The sequence below is a fragment of the Brachyistius frenatus genome, unplaced genomic scaffold, assembly GCF_029030835.1.
Source record: "Brachyistius frenatus isolate BFR_SWC_R1_liver_20210118 unplaced genomic scaffold, ASM2903083v1 Contig_323, whole genome shotgun sequence".
Classification (NCBI taxonomy): Eukaryota; Metazoa; Chordata; class Actinopteri; family Embiotocidae; genus Brachyistius; species Brachyistius frenatus.
This window is the reverse complement of record NW_027210922.1, coordinates 263,163-282,163: the sequence shown is the minus strand read 5'-3', so window position 1 is coordinate 282,163 and position 19,001 is coordinate 263,163. Positions and strand designations below refer to the sequence as shown.

Genomic DNA, 19,001 nt, shown 5'->3' with positions numbered 1-19,001 from the left:
AATGGGATGACAGCTCGTCTTTAATGCGACAATGAAGCTGCTGTCAATATAATAATTTAAAAAAAAATTAAAAAATGGCTGCTCCTCCTCTCCGGACGTAACCCTGTTCATAAGACGGCCCCGTGTGCTTCCTCTCGTGGTTCTGTTCTCAAGTTTCAATGTTTTAAAAGTTGAAAGCTTCCTCTTTAGCACCTGATAATTATTCCATAACCTTCAATATCTCTTTGACCTTCGACGATCTTCTAACCTTTTCTACGTCTCCCCTTGACCTTCATCGACCTTCTGGCCTTCTCTCATACGTCTTTTGACCTTCATCGACCTTTTAGCCTTCTTTCATACGTCTTTTGACCTTCAACGGCCCTCTAGCCTTTGACGGTCTTCTGACCTTTTCTACATCTCCTTCTGACCTTCAACGGCCAACTAGTGGTGGTTGAAGCTCCGTCACTGTGACCTCACGTTGGTCCCTTTTGTGTGAACGGGATATCTCAGGAACCCCGTGAGAGAATCTTCTCAAATTTGGCACAATTGTTCATTAGGTCATCATGAGGAACTAATTTGACTTTTCAAGGTCACTGTGACCTCACATCTGTCCCATTCATGTTGAACCCAATATCTTAGGAATGTCTGGAGGGAATTTCGTCATATTTGGCACAAATGTCCACTTGACAACAAAGATGAGCTGGTTGGAAGTCTGCGGTCAAAGGTCAAGGTTTCTGTGACCTGACACAAATGTAACTTCATGAGTTATTTGCTTTTATGTTCATCTCCATGGACTCTTACCATCCATTTAGTGACATCAATCAGTTTCAAAGAACCTCCTCCTCCAAGAAAATCGAGGGCAGCGCATTTTCTGTGTGCCATGCATGAGTGGATGTCCGCTGGCATAAACCTTGTCGGCGAGGAGCAGTTGGTGAGGCGGGTTATTTGTGTGTGCGCTTCCACTGTGAGAGTGTGTTTGTCCTGGTTGTAATTCGGGACAACAGGGCAGTGCAGTACCACATGGTCTACAGGCAGGGGGTGCTCTCCCACTCCTCTCTGAGGGTGAACACATGCTCCGTCCCGTCGCGGTCATTATGCTTGCCCTGTGGGGGGGGGGGTAAGGATAAATTCCAGAGCGTCAAAACACACAAACCGGTGCTCAGCCAGACGTGAGCTCACGGAGGAAACAACCGGCAAGCAGGCTCTCAGCTGCAGTTCTCAAACCGACGCGCGAACGAGGCTAATCGTGAAGCTAACGACGAGAGGATCGGAAATACAGACATATGTAAAGAACCACCGCATGCACCGACACCACGGGCGGCCGGGATTGTGTCTCGTTGAAAGCCACGCCCCTCCAGCGATGCCTTCATAAATGCATTGGTGGTTCAGTGGTAGAATTCTCGCCTGCCACGCGGGAGGCCCGGGTTCGATTCCCGGCCAATGCAAGTCGTTCTTTTTCCCAAAAAAAGTGTTTCGCATTGGCCCGGAACCGAACACGGGCCTGAGCGCGGCAGGCGCGATTTCAACCACTTGGTGGAAAGAAAGAAGCCAGGTCCGAGGCGGTTAGAGAGATTTAACCCTCTGAGAAAGGCCGGAGGGCCGTCAAAGGAGAGAAGGCCAGGAGGTGAGGGGGGGGGAGATGCAGTAAAGGCGAGAAGATTTTTCGAGGGCTGGAGAGATGAGAGCATGCGAGAAGCTATTTCAAGTTCACGGCTGGAGGACCGTCGGAGGCGAGGCGGAGGAGAATATTTGGAGCCTGAAGAAGCCGGACAGAAAGAAAACGATACGAAACGGATCAAGAGGAAACAGGCTGGAAGGTGCGCAGGACTTACCTCCGGCTCGGAAGACTTTGCGCTCGGGGACAAATGTACGAGGGGTAAAACGTATTGAACGTGAGAAGGATTACACTCTCTGCGTGGCTGCTGAAGGAGCAGCGCCCGGTTTTTTTTAGAAGGAGTGGCCTGAGTAGCGCTGATAATTATTCCACCTCTAAATCCTTGGTTCGTTCAGTACTTTGAAACGGTTCTTTTGAAATGTGCTGGAAGCCATCAGCAGCCATCTCTCCTCTGGCCTGCAGCGGACCGGTCCTCCTGCTGGCTCCTGACTTTAAATGGCCTTCTAGCTTTCTGGAGCTTCTTTGACCTTCTATGGCCCTCCAGCCTTACCTACATATTTCCTTTAGCCTCCTATTGGCCCTTTCTCGGCCATATTTCTTCAAATTTGGCACAAGTTGACAACTTGACACCGAAGAGGAACACGTTGGACTTCGGAGGTCAAAGGTCGACCTGACACCTACTCTTTTCATTGTGTGCGCGCTCATACCGTGAGAGTGTGCTTGTCCTGGCTGTAGTTCGGGACGTCCAGCTGAGTGTGCGTGGTCCTCCCGACAGGGCAGTGCAGTACCACATGGTCGACAGGCAGGGGGTGCTCTCCCACTCCTCTGAGGGTAAACACATGCTCCGTCCCGTCGCTCTCGTTACGTAAGGACAGCTTGCCCTGTGGGGGAAGGGATCAATGCCACAAAGCACAACAGGCGTGACGTGAGCTCACGGAGGGGAGGGGGGGGAACTGCAAGCGGGCTCCTCAGCTGCAGTTCTCAAACCGACGCGCGAACGAGGCTAATCGTGAAGCTAACGACGAGAGGATCGGAAATACAGACATATGTGAAGAACCACCGCATACACCGACACCACGGGCGGCCGGGATTGTGTCTCGTTGAAAGCCACGCCCCTCCAGCGATGCCTTCATAAATGCATTGGTGGTTCAGTGGTAGAATTCTCGCCTGCCACGCGGGAGGCCCGGGTTCGATTCCCGGCCAATGCAAGTCGTTCTTTTTTTTTTTTCCCCCACCCTCTTCTTTATGCTTTTTGACTGCCGACAGGAGCAGGTTATTATATTGCATTAAGAGCAAAACATGCTAAAAAAAAAACAACAACAACTAATGAATGCATAATAGAGTACATAAATACTGAAATTAACACAAAAACATATATGGCAATAAATACATTGAAGATATAACTAAGGTGATTCGTTTAAATGAATAAATGTTACCAATCACGTCATAAATAGTTTTGTTCAATTATCTTCAAACTTTTTTCTTATTCATATTTTTATATATATATATATATATATAAATCATGTATAAATTCATGATGGTGAAAATCTGTTTAATGAAGCTGAAAAAATGTCACTAGTGTCGTCCAAAATGTAAAAAAAATTCACACTAATATATCATCAAAAATGTCATACTACAGATACTAAAAAAAAAAAAAAATCCCATTATTATTATTAATTTTATTTTTAAAACAACTAATTAGAATACAGTGTGTAAGACTAATTAGTATCCTTTTGTTTGGATACTGTTTTTCAAACTTTGCGAGATCGCTTAAGACATCATCTGTTCGGAAGGCATCGAGATAAGTGCTCGTGCTCGAGCTCGAGAGTGCACGGGACGGAGAAGGCTTCGTGAGAAGGACGAAAAAAGCATTACCGTGACGACGCACTGAGCGGCCGGGTGAAAGGTGAGCGGGTAGTCGACTCTGGTTCCCGACGGCACGTTCAGGACCTCCGGCCCGCTGAATCCTTCAGCGCAGATGTCGGCTCGCATTTTCCAGGCCAGGTGAGTCTCGTTGTACTGGGGGAGACGAGCAGCACTTGGGACTTTTAAGAACCCACAATTGACGCAACATTTGGCCCAACAGAAGGTGTACTTGGATTGCCTTGTGGCACGATCTCCTCAACGAAACGCACACCGATAGTTTGTCATCAAGAATTCCCATAAAAGTTATACAAAATTGTTTTTAAAAATCCATTTAAGCTCATTAATTTTGCAAATGTATGCAGAAAGGCCCCCCCCCCCCCCCCCCGAGATCTAATCAGATCCTCCTCCTCCTGTGGTGAAAGTATGAGCTTTCTACTGGGTATTGATCTCCAGTCAATAATCGCGAGGAAATTCAGTTTCCCGCACAACAAGATCATTAGCTTATTAATTAGCAACGATTTCTTAGTCTTTTTTCTTCTTTTTTTTTTTACACGAACACATTTGTCCTCGCACGCCACATATGTGGGATCGGTGCGAACAAGTGAATTACACTCGTTTCTTTTCACAATTCAAATGAACAACAAATACCCCCCCCCCCCCCCCCTCCCGTCTCTCACCAGCGGCAGGTGTTGCGTGACCGGGCGGCGAGCAGGCGAGGTGAAGTCCAAGTGGAAGGATCCTCCCTGCTGGCACAATGTCATAATGGCGGTTTTAGATGGTCACCCTTGAAGCAAACTAGTAAAACCAGCGTTCGTGGGGTGGGTGCGTGGGGGGTGGGGGGGTGGGGAGTTAAATGAGCTTTTATCTACCTGTGAGTAGACCAGCGCCTCCAGCAGGAAGACTCTGGTATCGCACCAGGACCTCAGCACCACCTGGCATGCGAAGTGGCCCGCTGAGTCGGCCTGGAACTGGAACGGGACGTCCACGCAGTCGCCATCTATTGAACAGAGAGGGAAGGTGGGAGGAGGGAGGGAGGGGGGGGGGGGTGATTTGACCGATCTTCATTGAATACGAGCTCAGAACAAATCCAGTAGCGTCAGTTCGTGCAGGAATTCACCTGTCGGACGTGTGCGCGTGCGTGTGCGTGCGTGCTCACCAGCAGGATCCCCCCACACCGCGCCGCCGTCTTCCCTCACGGGTATCGTAACGGTGCCGGGCAGAGTGAATTGTTGGGGCGAGGAAACCTCCACGGCGTATTCCACCTCTTCACTCGGGGAGACGCCTCTCGGCAGCTGTTAAAAAAATTTTTTTTTTTAAATGCAGGAAACAACTTTCCTACTGTATATGCGAGAATGCTCTGCGTGCGCGTACCGTGAGTTTCCGCGCGGCGGCGGCCCTCACGACGCTGCTGTGCAAAGTGCCCGTCAGCTTCCGCCTCCGGCGCTCCTCGGCGCCCATGCCGTGCCGCCCCCGGGCGGCCAGAGCGCGCTCCCACGCCGCGTTGACGCGGGGAACTCCCAGCGCGCCCTCGCACGCCTTCCCGACCTCGCAGCGCAGGCGCAGCACGGCCACGCACGCGCCTACCGGTGGAGGGGGGGGGGGGGGGGGGGGGGGGGGGGCAATCAGTATCATTCGAGTGGCCGTTTCATATCACACCGGTCGTTCGGAATCCAGAGATCCGATTGGTCGACCGGACACTTGGGAGAAATCGGCGTTAACAGCCGCTCGTCACTAGACTGGGACAACTGGGATTCAATTTGAAACAATATGGAATATAATGTTGTTTTCGCTTGTTATAAGTCCATTAAATCGGATTATTTATGGTCCTTTTGTGTCCCGTGGCACTTTTGAAAAGTTAAATTCGCACTCCAAACGCGAAGTGAATTTTCGATAATCCTAATTCTGGATGTCATTATTTGCTCCGACGCCCGTTTCCTACCGGAGCTCTTGGGGACGGAGACGTTGGAACTGGGTCTCACGAGGAGAGGGGAAGGAAGCGGCAACTTCGCCGTGGCCTTCACCAGGTACACCATGTCGCCCACCTACACACACACACACACACACACACACACACACACACACACACACACACACACACACACACACAGAATCAGAACCGTAACCTGAAAATCCTTTTTACGTCCCGTGGCCCCGCCCACTTCCTCCACGGAGCCGAGAGACGGCGACGGGTGGAAAGTGAGTTTTTGCCGCCCCTCGGCAGCCAATCGCAGCGCTCCTTTCAGCTTTTGGGCGTTCCCCTACCTGCGGGCATACGAGCAGCACCAAGCAGTACTTGGTGCCCGGGCAGAAGGGCAGGTAGCGGACGCTCAGGACGTCGGCTCGGCCCGGTTTCAGGCGAACGGTCCTCGTCGCGCTCAGGAAGTCGCCGCCTTCCCCGTCTGGGGGACACGCGAGACGGAAAAAAAAGTTCAAATAAAGTCATCAGAACTCTGGAGAGTGACTTCGGCGGGTCTGAGAGGACGTCCCAGGTGTCTGAGAAAAGGTTTGACTTTTCTTATTAAATTAAAAAAAGGAGAAAGAGATACTTTTTTTTTTTTTTTTTTTGCAACTTTTTCAGCACAGCAGGGAATACTTAGATATGATATCTAAGGCCTGTCAATCAGACGAGACCCGCCCCCAAAAACTGGCTTTCTCTGTGGCCCTAATAGCTTATTAATTATGGGATTATTGTCAGATGGAGCCAGGGAGACCCCTAGTGGCCCTCGGTGGCGTTGCACTCAGACAAGAAAAACGCAGGAACGCTCAAGAAGTACGCTTTGAAAGAGGTTTTGAATGATATTAATTACGTACGACGGGTCTCTACCCATCCTCTTTCTCTTTTTCTAAATAACCGGCTCCAAATAAGCCCCCCTCCAAAAAAAAAAATGTGTCAATCAATGATCACGTTTTCATTTGAATACGTGATGTTCAGTGCTGTTAAGAACAGCCGAGTTGAGTAAATAAATAAATAATGCTAAACGATCAATTAAAAAGTTACAAATAGAACCCGTCACTAATCACCTTCGATCTCCTCCCTGCTGATCTCGTCTGAGGTCGTCGTCTTGACGCTGTAAAAATACATAAATAAATAAATTAAAAAATTAAAGAAAGACAAAGAGGACCGAGCTTGTAGATTTTAAGAGCAGTGAAGATTTGCCCAGATGTTTCTTAAACTGTTGTTTGTGTGTGTGTGCGTGTGTGTGTGTGTGTGTGTGTGTGTGTTACTTGGCTTTGGATAGGGAACGTCGAACCAGGCCGTCTTTTTTCGTTTCCGGGTCCAGCGGGTTGAACGTAGACTCCACCAGCACCACCCTAAACACACACACACACACACACACACACACACACACACACACACACACACACACACACACACACACACACACACACACACACACACACACACAGTTGTGTCTCCATTGCTTCAGAGGACAGTGCATCGACTGACTTTCGTTTCCTGGAGACTCACTCTCACCCGAACTTTAATCGAAACCTTAATATAAATCGAAACCTTAACCTAAAACTAACTTTAATCTGAACTTTAAACTCAACCTAACTGCAATCTAATTTGAACTTTAATTTAAACCTAACCTCACACCGAGTCTTTTTGTATTCTAATTTATGATTCACGTCGCATGTCCCCCATGAGGATGTCGCCGTGACAACAGATTTATGTCCCCACAACATGAATAACACACACACACACACACACACACACACACACACACACACACACACACACACACACACACACACACACACACACACACAGTAACACACAGTAATACAAAAAAACCAATAACATCCTGCCTCTGTGTCTTTCCTCTAGAAAGCCTTCATATTACCGGGAATATTACGTTCCACCTGTTTGTTATTTCTTATGATTTATTCACACACACACACACACTCCCCCTGCCCCCCCTTTTAGGGGGGAGGGTGAGGGGGGGTTATTTCCACCAACCTACCTGAACGTAGCTTCTTTGCCGAACGTGTTGACGAGAGGCACCTGGACGGCCCGGAGCTGGTAGCACGGAGTCTCCACCTCGACGGTGTCCTGAGGAGAGGGAAGCGGACGGTTACCCACAATTCCGTGCGCGAGGCTCGAAATGGAAAACGATCCTCACCGTGGGCGCGACGCGGCTGACGTGGGCCTTCAGGGCCACGGCGAGGGCGGAGCAGCGGGGGCCCGACGCCGAGGCGGAGACGAGCAGGAGGACGGCCTCCGCGGGCCGCAGGAAGGCGCAGCGGAACCGGACGCTCAACTCGGCGCTCGACCTGCGGGGGGCGGGGGGGGGATGAATAAATACAAAACGAAGCAACCGGGGGGAGAACCGTCTTCTGTCGCGTAAATCGTTCATCATCGGGGTCACGGCGACGACGAGTCGGCGGAGTTTCCCGCGCGACGTCCCTTTAAAGACGCCGGGAAAACAAAACAAAAAAGCCGGGGGATTGAAAAAATTGGGATGCGGGGAGAGGGGGGGGGGGGCTATTTTTACAGAGCCCCTCGCTTGAGAGCAAAACTGGTTCATTTTAATGAGCTACGGTACCGTCTCCAGGCAAAACTCAATTTGGACTGCAAAGCTGAAGGAAGATGAAGGTTTTCTTTCCCACTCCTCGTTATTTTTTTTTGGGAGGGGGGGGGGGGCAGGTCTGCTCGAAAACAAGCTATTTTGGAAGTCAGAGATGCAACGGCAGCACTTATTCATTAGATTCTGAAAAGTATTAATTGTGGCTGCGGACTGCAAAGGCACGCATAATGTTTTTATTTTTTTATTTTTTTATCCTTAAAAAAAACATACCACAGTGTCCGGTGTTGAACCGGATGGCATTTAACATCTAAGGCCTGTCAATCAAACAAGACCAGCCCTCGGCCCCCTCACCCCCATAAAAAATGTCTCTCTTTGTGGCCCTAATATCAAATTAATTATGGGGTTATTTTCAGATGGATCCACGGGAAACCCTGCTGGCCCTTGGTGGCGTTGCACTTTCAGGCATTTATATATATATATAATAAATGATATATTTATTTTGTCTATTTGTCTTTAATTTTATGCATTTTATTATTTTATATTATTTAATTTATTGTATTATTATTATTATTATTATGTGTGTAAATACTCCTTTGCAGCGAGTAAAATTAAGAACAACACTATAAAAAAATATAAAAAATATTCAATAGTATTGGCGAAAAAATGACTTCCAACTGATATTCTTGCATCATTATTATTGATGCCTTAACATGGAAACATCATTTATTATTATAAATTACAAGTAATTTGTTTAGGTGGCGCAGAGTAGCGTATTAATCTCCAACGACACTACATTTTATAGGCGGGTCTGAATCTTAAGAGCAGAAGTAGAAGCTGTGGAGTAAATAAAGTGGAATAAAAAGGAAGTATGAAGTCGCGCAGACGACGATAAAAAAAAAGAAAAAGAAATAATAAAACAAAAAAACACACTTCGGAGGGACGGTGACCGTAGAACCACCGGGAAGGGAGAAGAGATGGGCGTCCTCTCCTAAAACTAAACCCTGGTACGTGATGGCTGCGGAGGATGGGCTCCTCAGGCACACCTGTCAATCACACACACACACACACACACACACACACACACACACACACACACACACACACACACACACACACACACACACACACACACACACACACACACACACAGACAAATACAGCTGTCAGGAAATAATGCAATCCAATCTTGCTTAAATATGACACACGTTGTGTTTCGGTGTTGTAACGTGGCTTAACATGACAAAGTGGCTCGTCACCCGTGTGTGTGTGTGCATATTGTCTCTAATCCTGTTAGCGGATGCGTCTAATCCCATCAACGTGTGTGTGTGTGTGTGTGTGTGTGTGTGTGTGTGTGTGTGTGTGTGTGTGTGTGTGTGTGTGTGTGTGTGTGTGTGTGTGTGTGTGTGTGTGTGTGTGTGTGTGTGTGTAATCCTATTTATGTGTAGCGGCGTTGTTATCTGTCAAGGTTATTATCCGAGTCCGTTTTTCGAGTCTCCCTGAAGCTCATTAACGTCTTCTACGAGCGAAAGTCGGCAACGCGCCTGTGTGTGCGTGTGTGTGCGTGTGTGTGTGTGTGTGTGTGTGTGTGTGTGTGTGTGTGTGTGTTACCTGCTTGCTGAACGTGCCGTGCAGGCTTCCAGACAGTGTGACGGTGTGCGTGGGCAGGTAGTGAGGCAGCCTCTCGTACAGGTGCACGCACTGGGTTAACATCTGCACCGGGTTGGGATCCGACAGGTCTGTGGGCTGAATACACACACACACACACACACACACACACACACACACACACACACACACACACACACACACACACACACACACACACACACAGTCAGATACAGAGGGACACACACACACTTCTGACATGACCTTCTCAATACTCTAAACATCTCCAGTCGTGCTGAAAAGGTTCACGCGTTCACTTTTTTCTATTTCAAATATTAATATTTCTATTATAGCTCTTTTATATGCAGTTTTGAGGTCAGTTGTGAAGGTGGCTCGTTTAAAGGCTCATATTTGCTGCGCGTGCAGTTTTCCCGGCGCTTTACTGATTTGTATTTGAATGTATTTCCCTCTGTGATATCCAGATATATGTGACGCAATGTAATTCTCATTCCGCATTTCTTGTATGACAGGTGCCATTACAAATAAAGTGTATTCTTAATTATTATCATACATGTTGTAAATACTCCTTTGCAGTGGCTATAGGCTAACCCGACCGGGATCGGGATCGGGCTCGGTCGGGGCGTTACCACGGCAACTCAGATCTTATTCGACTTACTGTAAGGAGCTGGTGATCTTTAAGGTTTTACCTGCATGTCAACGTTGAGGTGGAGCACGTTGAGCGCCGCGGCCACGATGATGTTGTTGTGGAGGATCTGCTCCAGGCTGCTGACGGCGGCGTACATCCTGCGGAAGTGGCTTGGGATCTAAAAAACAAACAACAAACAAACAAACAAACAAACAAAAAAAACGCCGATATTCATAAGCTCGTAGGTTTGACGGATGTTTTTTTTTTTTCGTGATTGGCAAAACGTCTGCGAGCTCTCTCACAGCTTCGGACACAAACGCTCCCCTTTCAATCAAAAGTGCCACTTGAGAGGTAACAACAGCCGTCACGCACGCACGCACACACACGCACACGCACACACACTAACCAGAAAAGGGCAGTAGGCAGACAGCAGAGCAGCGAGCACCAGTCCGTCTGTCAGGTCCAGGTCAAAGTTCACGATCCAGCGCGCTGACGGGACTCCACCTGTAAAATCATCAGCGTGCAGGAATCGCTTAGCAACCAACGAATCTGTAATACGTATTCAAAATTAATTCGCTCTGAACAATTCGATTGTGGTTCTTTGAATACACCTACCGCACGTACCAATCGACTTCAGAGGTTAAACAAACTACTATTCGAATATGGATTTTTTTTTTTTTTATTTTTTTTCCCACCTTTAGGTATGATATTAAAATGATGTTGCCGGTGTTATGTTGTAAAAATGATTTCACGAAGTGTATTTGGATTTAAAAACGTAGGGAAATGTGCAAAATGTTAAATCCGAGCAGCAACCCGCAGCGACGTCACCCATTGGTTGTTTCCAGTCGGGAGCAGGAAGTGACCATATATGGACGAGCCGCTCTTACCCAGATTGATTAAATGAACGCATCCAAAACGATCAGCTGGTTAATGGTTAGTTTTATTTGTTAATTATAATAATATGTTTAGGATCTTAGTTGAATCCCTGAGCGGCTGCCCGGTTATCGTTTCCCTCCTTTTCTATTACGTTGTCCGTTTCCTGTCATTTAAAAAAAAAATGTATTTCACACTGGCTTAAATAATAACAACGATAAAGTAATGAAACACACACTTCCCGAGCTGCTGCCTTCACCCCACACGGTGGTCCTCATGGCCTCGTAGTGCCGGTTGAGCCACGAGAGCAGCCGGAGCTCCCAGGACGAGTAGACGTTGCTGGCCAGGGGCTGCGACCCGACGGTGGGGGTCCCGACGGGGGGGGCCCCGCCCGCGTCCTCGGGGTTCGACACGGCGCCCGGGCCGCGCTCCGCCACGCGGCGCAACACCAGCACCTGCGCGGGAATATTTCACATTCGAGATTGGGTTTTTTTTCAGCACTTTTCTACAACCGAACACACACACACACACACACAAAATCAAAAATCTCGAGACTCCCGTTAAGCCGTTAAGTGTTTTTTTGGGGGTTTTTTTTCCGTTCAACCTTCATCCATGAGGGTCAATTATTTCTGACAAGTACTCGGAGCTCGGAGGGAGACGAGCAGGAGAGGAAGGCTTAAAAGCTTCAAAGGATTGACGGAGAAATTGCAGCTGGATTCTAATCATTTTCACAACAACGTTTTTTTTATGATTGACGTTTTATGATTGTTTTTTTTTTTTTTTTTTTTTCCGGCGTTAAAAGTCATAAACGGGACACGTACTTTTAATCTGCGCCGAGGGATTCCTGAAGACGAGACACTCTGCGTTATCCGTCGTCGAGGACAACCCGACGTTCGTTTATTTTGATGACATTCGAAGTACATTTTTCGGGGCCGGAGATGATGATTTTGACCAGTTTTGTTTTCTCTGCTGCGTTTGTGTTTGTGGCGCCCGTTGCCGAGTCTGATCGGGGCACGGGGTCCGTCGACCGCGGCCCGTTCGTAGCTTCCCTCGACATTCGCCCGTGAGGCTCCGCCCCCTTCCCGAAACACAAGCCACGCGGACGGAGCGGAGAAACGGGACGATTGAAATGAAACGCGGGAACCGGGCGGATAAATAGTAGTCACCGGACGTAACCGCGGTTCTACGAGGGGGTTTTGTTTCTTTCATAAAAAAAAAAATCGGTACTAAATCCGTTTAAAGAAATAAAACCGCAAGAGTTTCACCTTGTATGTTTGCAGCAGCACGTCGGTCCAGCATCGCTTGCTCAGAGACTCGTAGTCGACGCCGCCGAGGTCCGGGCCGCGCTCGGCGTCCTTTACCTGCGAGGAAACCTGGAGAATGTAGCGATGACATCACATCCTACCGGGGCATTTACAGTCTTCAGTTGCGACGCTGTGAAGACGAAGTTTAAAGGACGGCGCGTGTTTAACTCGGCGGTTTCAGAAATGTGGATCTGTACCTGCAGGGAGCACCAGTGTTTGAACTCCGGCGCGTCGAGCAGGTACTCTGGTCGGATGTGGCAAAGACAGGCTCCCTGCACCCTGGAAACATCATTTATTTATTTTACAAAATGTCACCGAAGAACATAAAACAAGCGAGTGAGCGTTTTTCTTGGAGCTGCGTTGACGGCGTCGTTTGACCTCACCTGAGGAAAGCCAGGATGGCGCCGTGCTGTCGCAGCAGCTGATCGACGCGCCGGCCCACGTCGCCGGAAAAGGTCTGGCAGCGAGGAATGCCGGGAATCTGCCCGCCGGTCAGGTGACGGAGCATGTCCGAGACGGACCTGCGACCAAAAAAAATCAAGAAAAGAAAAGAAAAGAAGGAAACAACGCGCAGCGGCGTTCACGAAGATGAAATGAAATCCCTCCGGAGCTCCGGTTCTGAGTATCGTCTTCTGTTTTACTTGTAAAGTCTTTAAATTAACCCCCAAAAAAACACAAAAACAAAACTCCCATCCACCGCCGATAGAAACGAAATAAAAACGTACTCGTAGGACTGCGGTTACGTTCGGTAACTGCTATTTATTTGCATCCAGAAACATGAAATGAAATCCCCTCCAAAGCTTCAGTTCAAGTTTTATCTACTGTTTTACTTGTAAAGTCTTTAAATGAACTAAAACACAAAACAAAAAAAACAACGAACCTCCCACCCACCGCAGAAAGAGACGTTACGTTCAGCAGCTGCTATTTATTTGCGTCGTTCCTGTGCGACCGTTTTTGTTCACTTCTTAAGGTGAAGAAGAAGAAAAAAAAAAAACGACAACAATATTATTATCCATCCGCTGAAAGGCCGAGTGATGATAAGACTTCACGCATACCCACCTTGAATCTTTATTTTGAGTGACGCGAGAAGTGCATCCGCTGGAAGCGTCCGTTTCGATTTTGGACACGACCCTGAGCGGAGAGAGGAGGGACTCATTAAAACAACAGGAAGTCCCCCTTTCAAAGTAAAAGAGCCTCTCGAGCTACTTCTTTTTTTTTTTGGACTTCTACCTCCTGAGCGTGTGCGGCACGGTGACGGGATGCGGTCCGCCCGACCAGCCGAAGAGGCTGAACCAGCGCTCGGCGGCCAGCAACACGTTCTGGTGAAAGAGGCCCTCCTCCGTGTCGGCGGCGGGGAATTCCGGGAGGCCGAGAACGGACGGGGCTTCGCCGTCGGGCGAGGCGTCGCCGCAGGTCCGTCGGCTCGCGCTGTCGCTGTCCGGAGAGAAATCTGAAGCGGATGTAGAGATACACTCAAACAAAGACATTTCATGTGATTTTTTTTTTTCTTTCTTTCATTTTTATTTCAATTTCAGCAACTTGTACAGTCCAAATTAAAAAAAAATTTAAAAAAAAAGTATCCTATTTTTACGACCGTATTGGGTTTCTATTAACAATTCAACTCGACGAAATTTGAAAGAAAACGTGAATTCTCTCCCGTTTTAAATATTAGTACTCGGACGAGAGCAAAGATACGACTTCGCAAAGGGTTACGAAAAATATGTGTAATAAACGAAACAAAAAAAACACAAAACATTGAGAAACAAAAGAGGGAATACATTTCATTTTCTTTTTACTTAATTTGTTCCTATTTTTACAACCGTATTGGGTTTTTATTAACAATTCAACTAAATAAAATGAAAAAAACACATAAATATGAGTACCTGGACAAGAGCAAAGATACGACTTAGAAAAAAAGAAAACACAAAACGGATCAGAGCAAAACATCCCCCCCCCAAAAAAGGAGGGAATACTTTGCTCTTGTCCAAGTACTCATATTTATGTTTTTTTCTAAATTTTATTTAGTTGAATTGTTAATGGAACCCAATACGGTTGTAAAAATAGGAACAAATTAAGTAAAGAAAAAAGAAAATGCAAGATACGACTTGGAAAAGGATTAAAAAAAAATATGTGCAACAACAACAACAACAACAAAAAAATCAGAACAAATCATGAAAAAAAGAAAAAAAAAGAAGGAGGGAATACATTTTCTGACCCGAGTTCTTGTTAGTCGAGCTGTTGTGATCGAACGAAGACAACGACGACGAAGTCCGGAAAGAGGCGGGACTCGGCGTGTGATAGCGCTGGAGGATCGCCTCGACAGCCGTGGCCCCTAAAAGACACGAAGCGCCCGATCAGAGGTGTTAACGTTTTTCGGCGCCCCCCCCTCCCCCTCCCCTTCCGTTCCGCTGCGTACCCATCCTGAGGACGATCCGCTGCTCGGGGTGGTGCGCGGCCACGTAGGGCCACGCCGTCAGCAGGCAGTTGTCGGCGACGGCGCACAGCTTCACCTTGAACCTGAAGGAGAGAGGAAAAAGCGCGGTTGAAAATGAGAAGTTAAAAAAAGAAAGAAAGGGGAAAAAAAAAAGAAAAAAAAAAGAGGAAAACTGCAAAAACGATCAAAGTGCGGGGACCAAGTAAAGGAGGAAACAAACAGACGACAAAGAGAAAGAGATGACGAGCGGCGGTGGCGTACAAAGCAGAAGTTCATTTGGTCTTGGAAATTATGGCCAAATATATTTTTCCATGACTTGTTTTTAAAATGCTAAATTAAAAACAAAAATGTGTTAAAATAAATGTGTCAATAAATAAGAGTAAATGATTAAAAACTAAAAAATTTAAGAATTAACTTATAACCCCCCCCTGAAAGAAACAAAACAGGAACATATTTGTAGAAGTGGAGTTGTGTGCAGTAGCTACTATTTGATCAACTAAGAAAGCGAGTTGCGTCGCTGTCGCGGCCTCGGCAAGAACACGAAAGACGAGAGAGTAGTGCAACGGCCGTAACCGTGGCGACGGTGCGCCTCAAAGACCGGGGATGTCCTCGGACACTTCAGAAGAACGACTTCAACCTGGAGCGGTTACCTGTTGAGCAGGTGGTCGGCGAAGGTGACGGTCGTGCAGACGGACAGAGGGACGGACGAGCGGAAGGACACGCTGCAGGGCAGAGAGGCGACGCCGGCTTCCTATTGGTGGGAATCACAACAACAACAACAACAACAACAACAAATGGCATCGATAAGATACACGGAGGCACTTTATTGACGCCAAAAATGAGAAACATTCTTGCGTTGCAGCTGCAGCAGATTGACAGTGAGCTTTCATTTCAGCGCTGCGGAACAGGAAGGAGTAGCAACCGAAATAAAAAAAAATAAAAAGAACACAAATAGTTCAGTAAAGACTGTAAAACAAAACAACAACATTGCATATTCAATAAAAAAAAAATTTTTTTTTTAAAAAACATGAAATAGGGAGGAAGTGAATCTGTCAATCTAAATCAACTTTGTGAGTGAAACCGATTACCTCTGGAGTAAGTGTGCTAATTTACATATTATAATTATAGTTTTATATGAGGACAAATGGACAACAGGACAGTCTTCTTTTTTTGGGGGGTGGAGGGGTGGGGGCAGACGTTCCTGTGTAAATTTGTAGGGTCTGGTAGGGTACCTGTCCGCGGTCCTCCCGGGCCGGGATGGCGTTCCCGTCGGGGAACGTGACCGACACCGGCTGGATCTTCGTCCCCTCCTTCGTCTCCACCTCGTCCACCTCGGCCGAAATCCTCGTTCCGCTGCGAGAAAGACGCGCAGACGGCAGAACTTTACGTACTTGACTGTATTTGAATGTTTTTTTTTTCATGTTTAGAAATCATTTTTTGCCCAACTGGACCAGGAGATAACGTCGTTTTCACCGAAACTTTGAAGGTGAATATACGACAGGACGTTTAGAATGACATTTAAATCAAGTGGTATGACTGGGATTGTTTTGTCGACCGCCGTCTCTGAGGTGGAGAATACACGATAAAATTCATCCAAAAAAATAGATTAAATCAATAAATAAGTTTAAATAAAAAAAAGTACGTACAGTACAGTACATTTTTTCGGGGCACGCGCGAGTCTCACCCAAACAAAAAATGAAAAGCCGAGAGCTACAACTGTGATCAAGTGTGTGTGTGTGTGTGTGTGTGTGTGTGTGTGTGTGTGTGTGTGTGTGTGTGTGTGTGTGTGTGTGTGTGTGTGTGTGTGTGCGTGTGTGTGTACCAACCTGGGATATCCCACAGCCACCAAGGTGATCGTGGTCACCGCGTTGCTCTCCAGCGGCACCGGGGCGAGAAGGATCTGAGGCGGGTGGACGGTGATGGCGGGAGACTGGAGGGCGACGGTGATTGACAGCTCTCTGTAGGGCCATGGTACCCCTTCCTCCTCCTCCTCCTCACCTCCCAGGTAAAGAGGGAGGGACAGCTCGGCCACTCGTCCGGACACTAGGAGGAAAGGAAGGTCCAAAATCTGTCGGGTGGGATTTGCGTCGACGGTTTACATTTATTCATTTTATAAGTGTTTAAAAAAAAATTTTTTTTAAAAATAAAAAACTTTTTAGCAACGCACACCTAAAAAAAATAAAAACAGTCTCTTGGGAGGCAGTAATCTGAGATTCAGTAGTGGGACGAGGTGAAATGGAGGTTACCCGGATGTCACTTCGGTTCAGTGAGTACAAGGAGGAGCCCAAAAGAATGAAAACACACCGCAGCGTGATGTCACGTGATACGTGCTTCCACCTCGCCCCGCCCACCGAGGGAGGGGGGGGGCGCGTCAAGTGATGTAAATGGCGCTGATGTGATCTGGTGTCCACCCGTGATGCGTTTGTGCGTTTCCAAATCCTACGTCACCTGCTCCGAGGGCGTCGGGCCTGAGGCCGACCGCCAAGCAGACGGACTCGCCGGGCCCCAGGCTGCCCGACGACGGCGAGACCGCGCACGGCTCCCCCGGCGCGCCGAGGCCGAACCACCAGCGCACGCGCCGCCCGGCGACGTGGCACCAACACGCGCTCGCTTCGCACGCCGCCTTCAGCTCAACTTTCTGCAACGACCAAAAAAAAATGAGGGGAGAGAGAGACAAAAAAAAAAAATCGAGTCGGAAAGTCGGGAACGAGACTGAAAAGGAACGAGAGTAAAGGGGACGAGCGGAGGGAGGCGAGAGATTTTCAGACCCCTGCTTTAAACACTTGCTGATACCTTGGTGAGAGTGTCGGACTGCGGTTCCACGTGGAACCGCAGACTCCGGGGGGACATTTCCAGCGGGGCGCGCAGCACTAAAAGACATTTGAACAGAAAGAGAAAAGGATGACCGCGCGAACCTCGTTCTCACGTGTGACACTTTGGAATACGGTCGACCTACCCGTGGCCTGTACGCGCGGCTGTGTCGCCGTGGCGACGGAGCAGGAAAGCAGCTGGATGGCGTGCTTCCTGCCGTCGGCCGGCAGCCAGGAGGAGGTGGAGGAGGACGGAGCGGCGGAGGTCCATTTCACGCCGTTGAGCGTCATGGGGAGGTCGAAGTCGTAGCCGCATACCTGCGGGCGGGACGGGGGGGGGGGGGGGGGGGGGCATTTTCCCTCAATGTTTAACTCGGGAACCGAATTTGTACCAGTTCCGTCTTATCGATTTCCCCCCGGGAGACGTTCGGCGGACTCACCTCCGTGGGGGAGAAGACGAGGGAGCAGTTCACCGTCTGCCGACCTTTGACCTCCACGACGCTCTCTGTGTGTAAAGTGACACACACACACACACACACACACACACACACACACACACACACACACACACACACGAAATCTGTCATCTTTTATTTCTAAAGATCCGGCTGATTCTGCACGACTCTCCGCAGGACGCGTGCGTACCTGCTGAGGGCCGAGGCAGCCGGAGAGAGAAGTCTTCGTGCTCGGAGAGGTCAAAGGTCACCCGCGCCGCCACCGGCGTGCGGTTGGCGAGAGCGAACGGGATCGCTCGGCGAGATCCGACGTGGACGCCGCGGAACCGGAACCAGGTCTGGAAAAAAAAAAAGGAGGAGACAAGAGAGAGAGAGAGAGAAGAAATCTCAAAGCGTAGAAACCTCGCAGGTACGCGGTCGCGTCGCCGTGACGTTTAATCATCCAATTAACATGCAGCGGTAAACAACAACAACAACACGAATATCAAGACCCTAAACGGGGAAGTCGGTGTCAAAAACTCATAAAAAAAAAAAAAAATACAGTCTTCGTAATCCTTTTTATCTCATAAATTTAAAGGAGAAAACTTATAGAGGAACTCTTATCTGCAAAGTTTTTGAAAGCTACTTAAGAATAATAACCTGTCGAGAAGTGACTCCGGCACGGATAAAGTAAAAAAAAAAAAAAGAGAAAAGAAAAGAAAAAGATAATGAATCGTTTGAAACGACCAGAAACGTACGAAAAGCAGAATCTCCCCGACTCACCGTTTCTTTCAAAAGGCGCAAACCCCTGCTGTTTCCAGAGACACACACACACACACACACACACATTAAAAGAAAGTTTAAAGTCTTTTCTTTCTCCTTAAACTGTCTCTTTTATACTTTTTT

The 19,001-nt window shown here is 48.0% G+C and overlaps 1 protein-coding gene and 2 non-coding genes across 3 annotated transcripts in view; 2 read left to right on the top strand and 1 right to left on the bottom strand.

Annotated features, from left to right (window-relative positions):
- Positions 1–19,001, bottom strand: part of LOC138635706 (cilia- and flagella-associated protein 47-like) — a 37,826-nt gene that overhangs the window by 10,317 nt on the left and 8,508 nt on the right. The window contains exons 21-52 of the mRNA XM_069723319.1: positions 18,307–18,454; positions 18,102–18,166; positions 17,808–17,979; positions 17,645–17,721; positions 17,300–17,489; positions 16,678–16,894; positions 16,084–16,204; positions 15,502–15,602; positions 14,834–14,934; positions 14,633–14,749; positions 13,648–13,867; positions 13,477–13,548; positions 12,801–12,938; positions 12,615–12,696; positions 12,379–12,486; positions 11,352–11,568; positions 10,647–10,744; positions 10,302–10,418; positions 9,598–9,732; positions 8,920–9,032; positions 7,585–7,735; positions 7,426–7,514; positions 6,686–6,772; positions 6,482–6,528; positions 5,723–5,859; positions 5,400–5,502; positions 4,832–5,040; positions 4,617–4,752; positions 4,330–4,457; positions 4,138–4,206; positions 3,470–3,613; positions 2,302–2,475 (exon numbers count right to left, since the gene is read on the bottom strand). Of these exons, the coding sequence (XP_069579420.1) occupies positions 2,302–2,475; positions 3,470–3,613; positions 4,138–4,206; positions 4,330–4,457; positions 4,617–4,752; positions 4,832–5,040; positions 5,400–5,502; positions 5,723–5,859; positions 6,482–6,528; positions 6,686–6,772; positions 7,426–7,514; positions 7,585–7,735; positions 8,920–9,032; positions 9,598–9,732; positions 10,302–10,418; positions 10,647–10,744; positions 11,352–11,568; positions 12,379–12,486; positions 12,615–12,696; positions 12,801–12,938; positions 13,477–13,548; positions 13,648–13,867; positions 14,633–14,749; positions 14,834–14,934; positions 15,502–15,602; positions 16,084–16,204; positions 16,678–16,894; positions 17,300–17,489; positions 17,645–17,721; positions 17,808–17,979; positions 18,102–18,166; positions 18,307–18,454 (4,083 nt within the window). The remainder of the gene's footprint in view (positions 1–2,301; positions 2,476–3,469; positions 3,614–4,137; positions 4,207–4,329; positions 4,458–4,616; positions 4,753–4,831; positions 5,041–5,399; positions 5,503–5,722; positions 5,860–6,481; positions 6,529–6,685; positions 6,773–7,425; positions 7,515–7,584; positions 7,736–8,919; positions 9,033–9,597; positions 9,733–10,301; positions 10,419–10,646; positions 10,745–11,351; positions 11,569–12,378; positions 12,487–12,614; positions 12,697–12,800; positions 12,939–13,476; positions 13,549–13,647; positions 13,868–14,632; positions 14,750–14,833; positions 14,935–15,501; positions 15,603–16,083; positions 16,205–16,677; positions 16,895–17,299; positions 17,490–17,644; positions 17,722–17,807; positions 17,980–18,101; positions 18,167–18,306; positions 18,455–19,001) is intronic.
- trnag-gcc (transfer RNA glycine (anticodon GCC)) lies at positions 1,354–1,424 on the top strand. The gene has a single exon. It is a non-coding gene; the product is annotated as a tRNA-Gly (tRNA).
- Positions 2,732–2,802, top strand: trnag-gcc (transfer RNA glycine (anticodon GCC)). The gene has a single exon. It is a non-coding gene; the product is annotated as a tRNA-Gly (tRNA).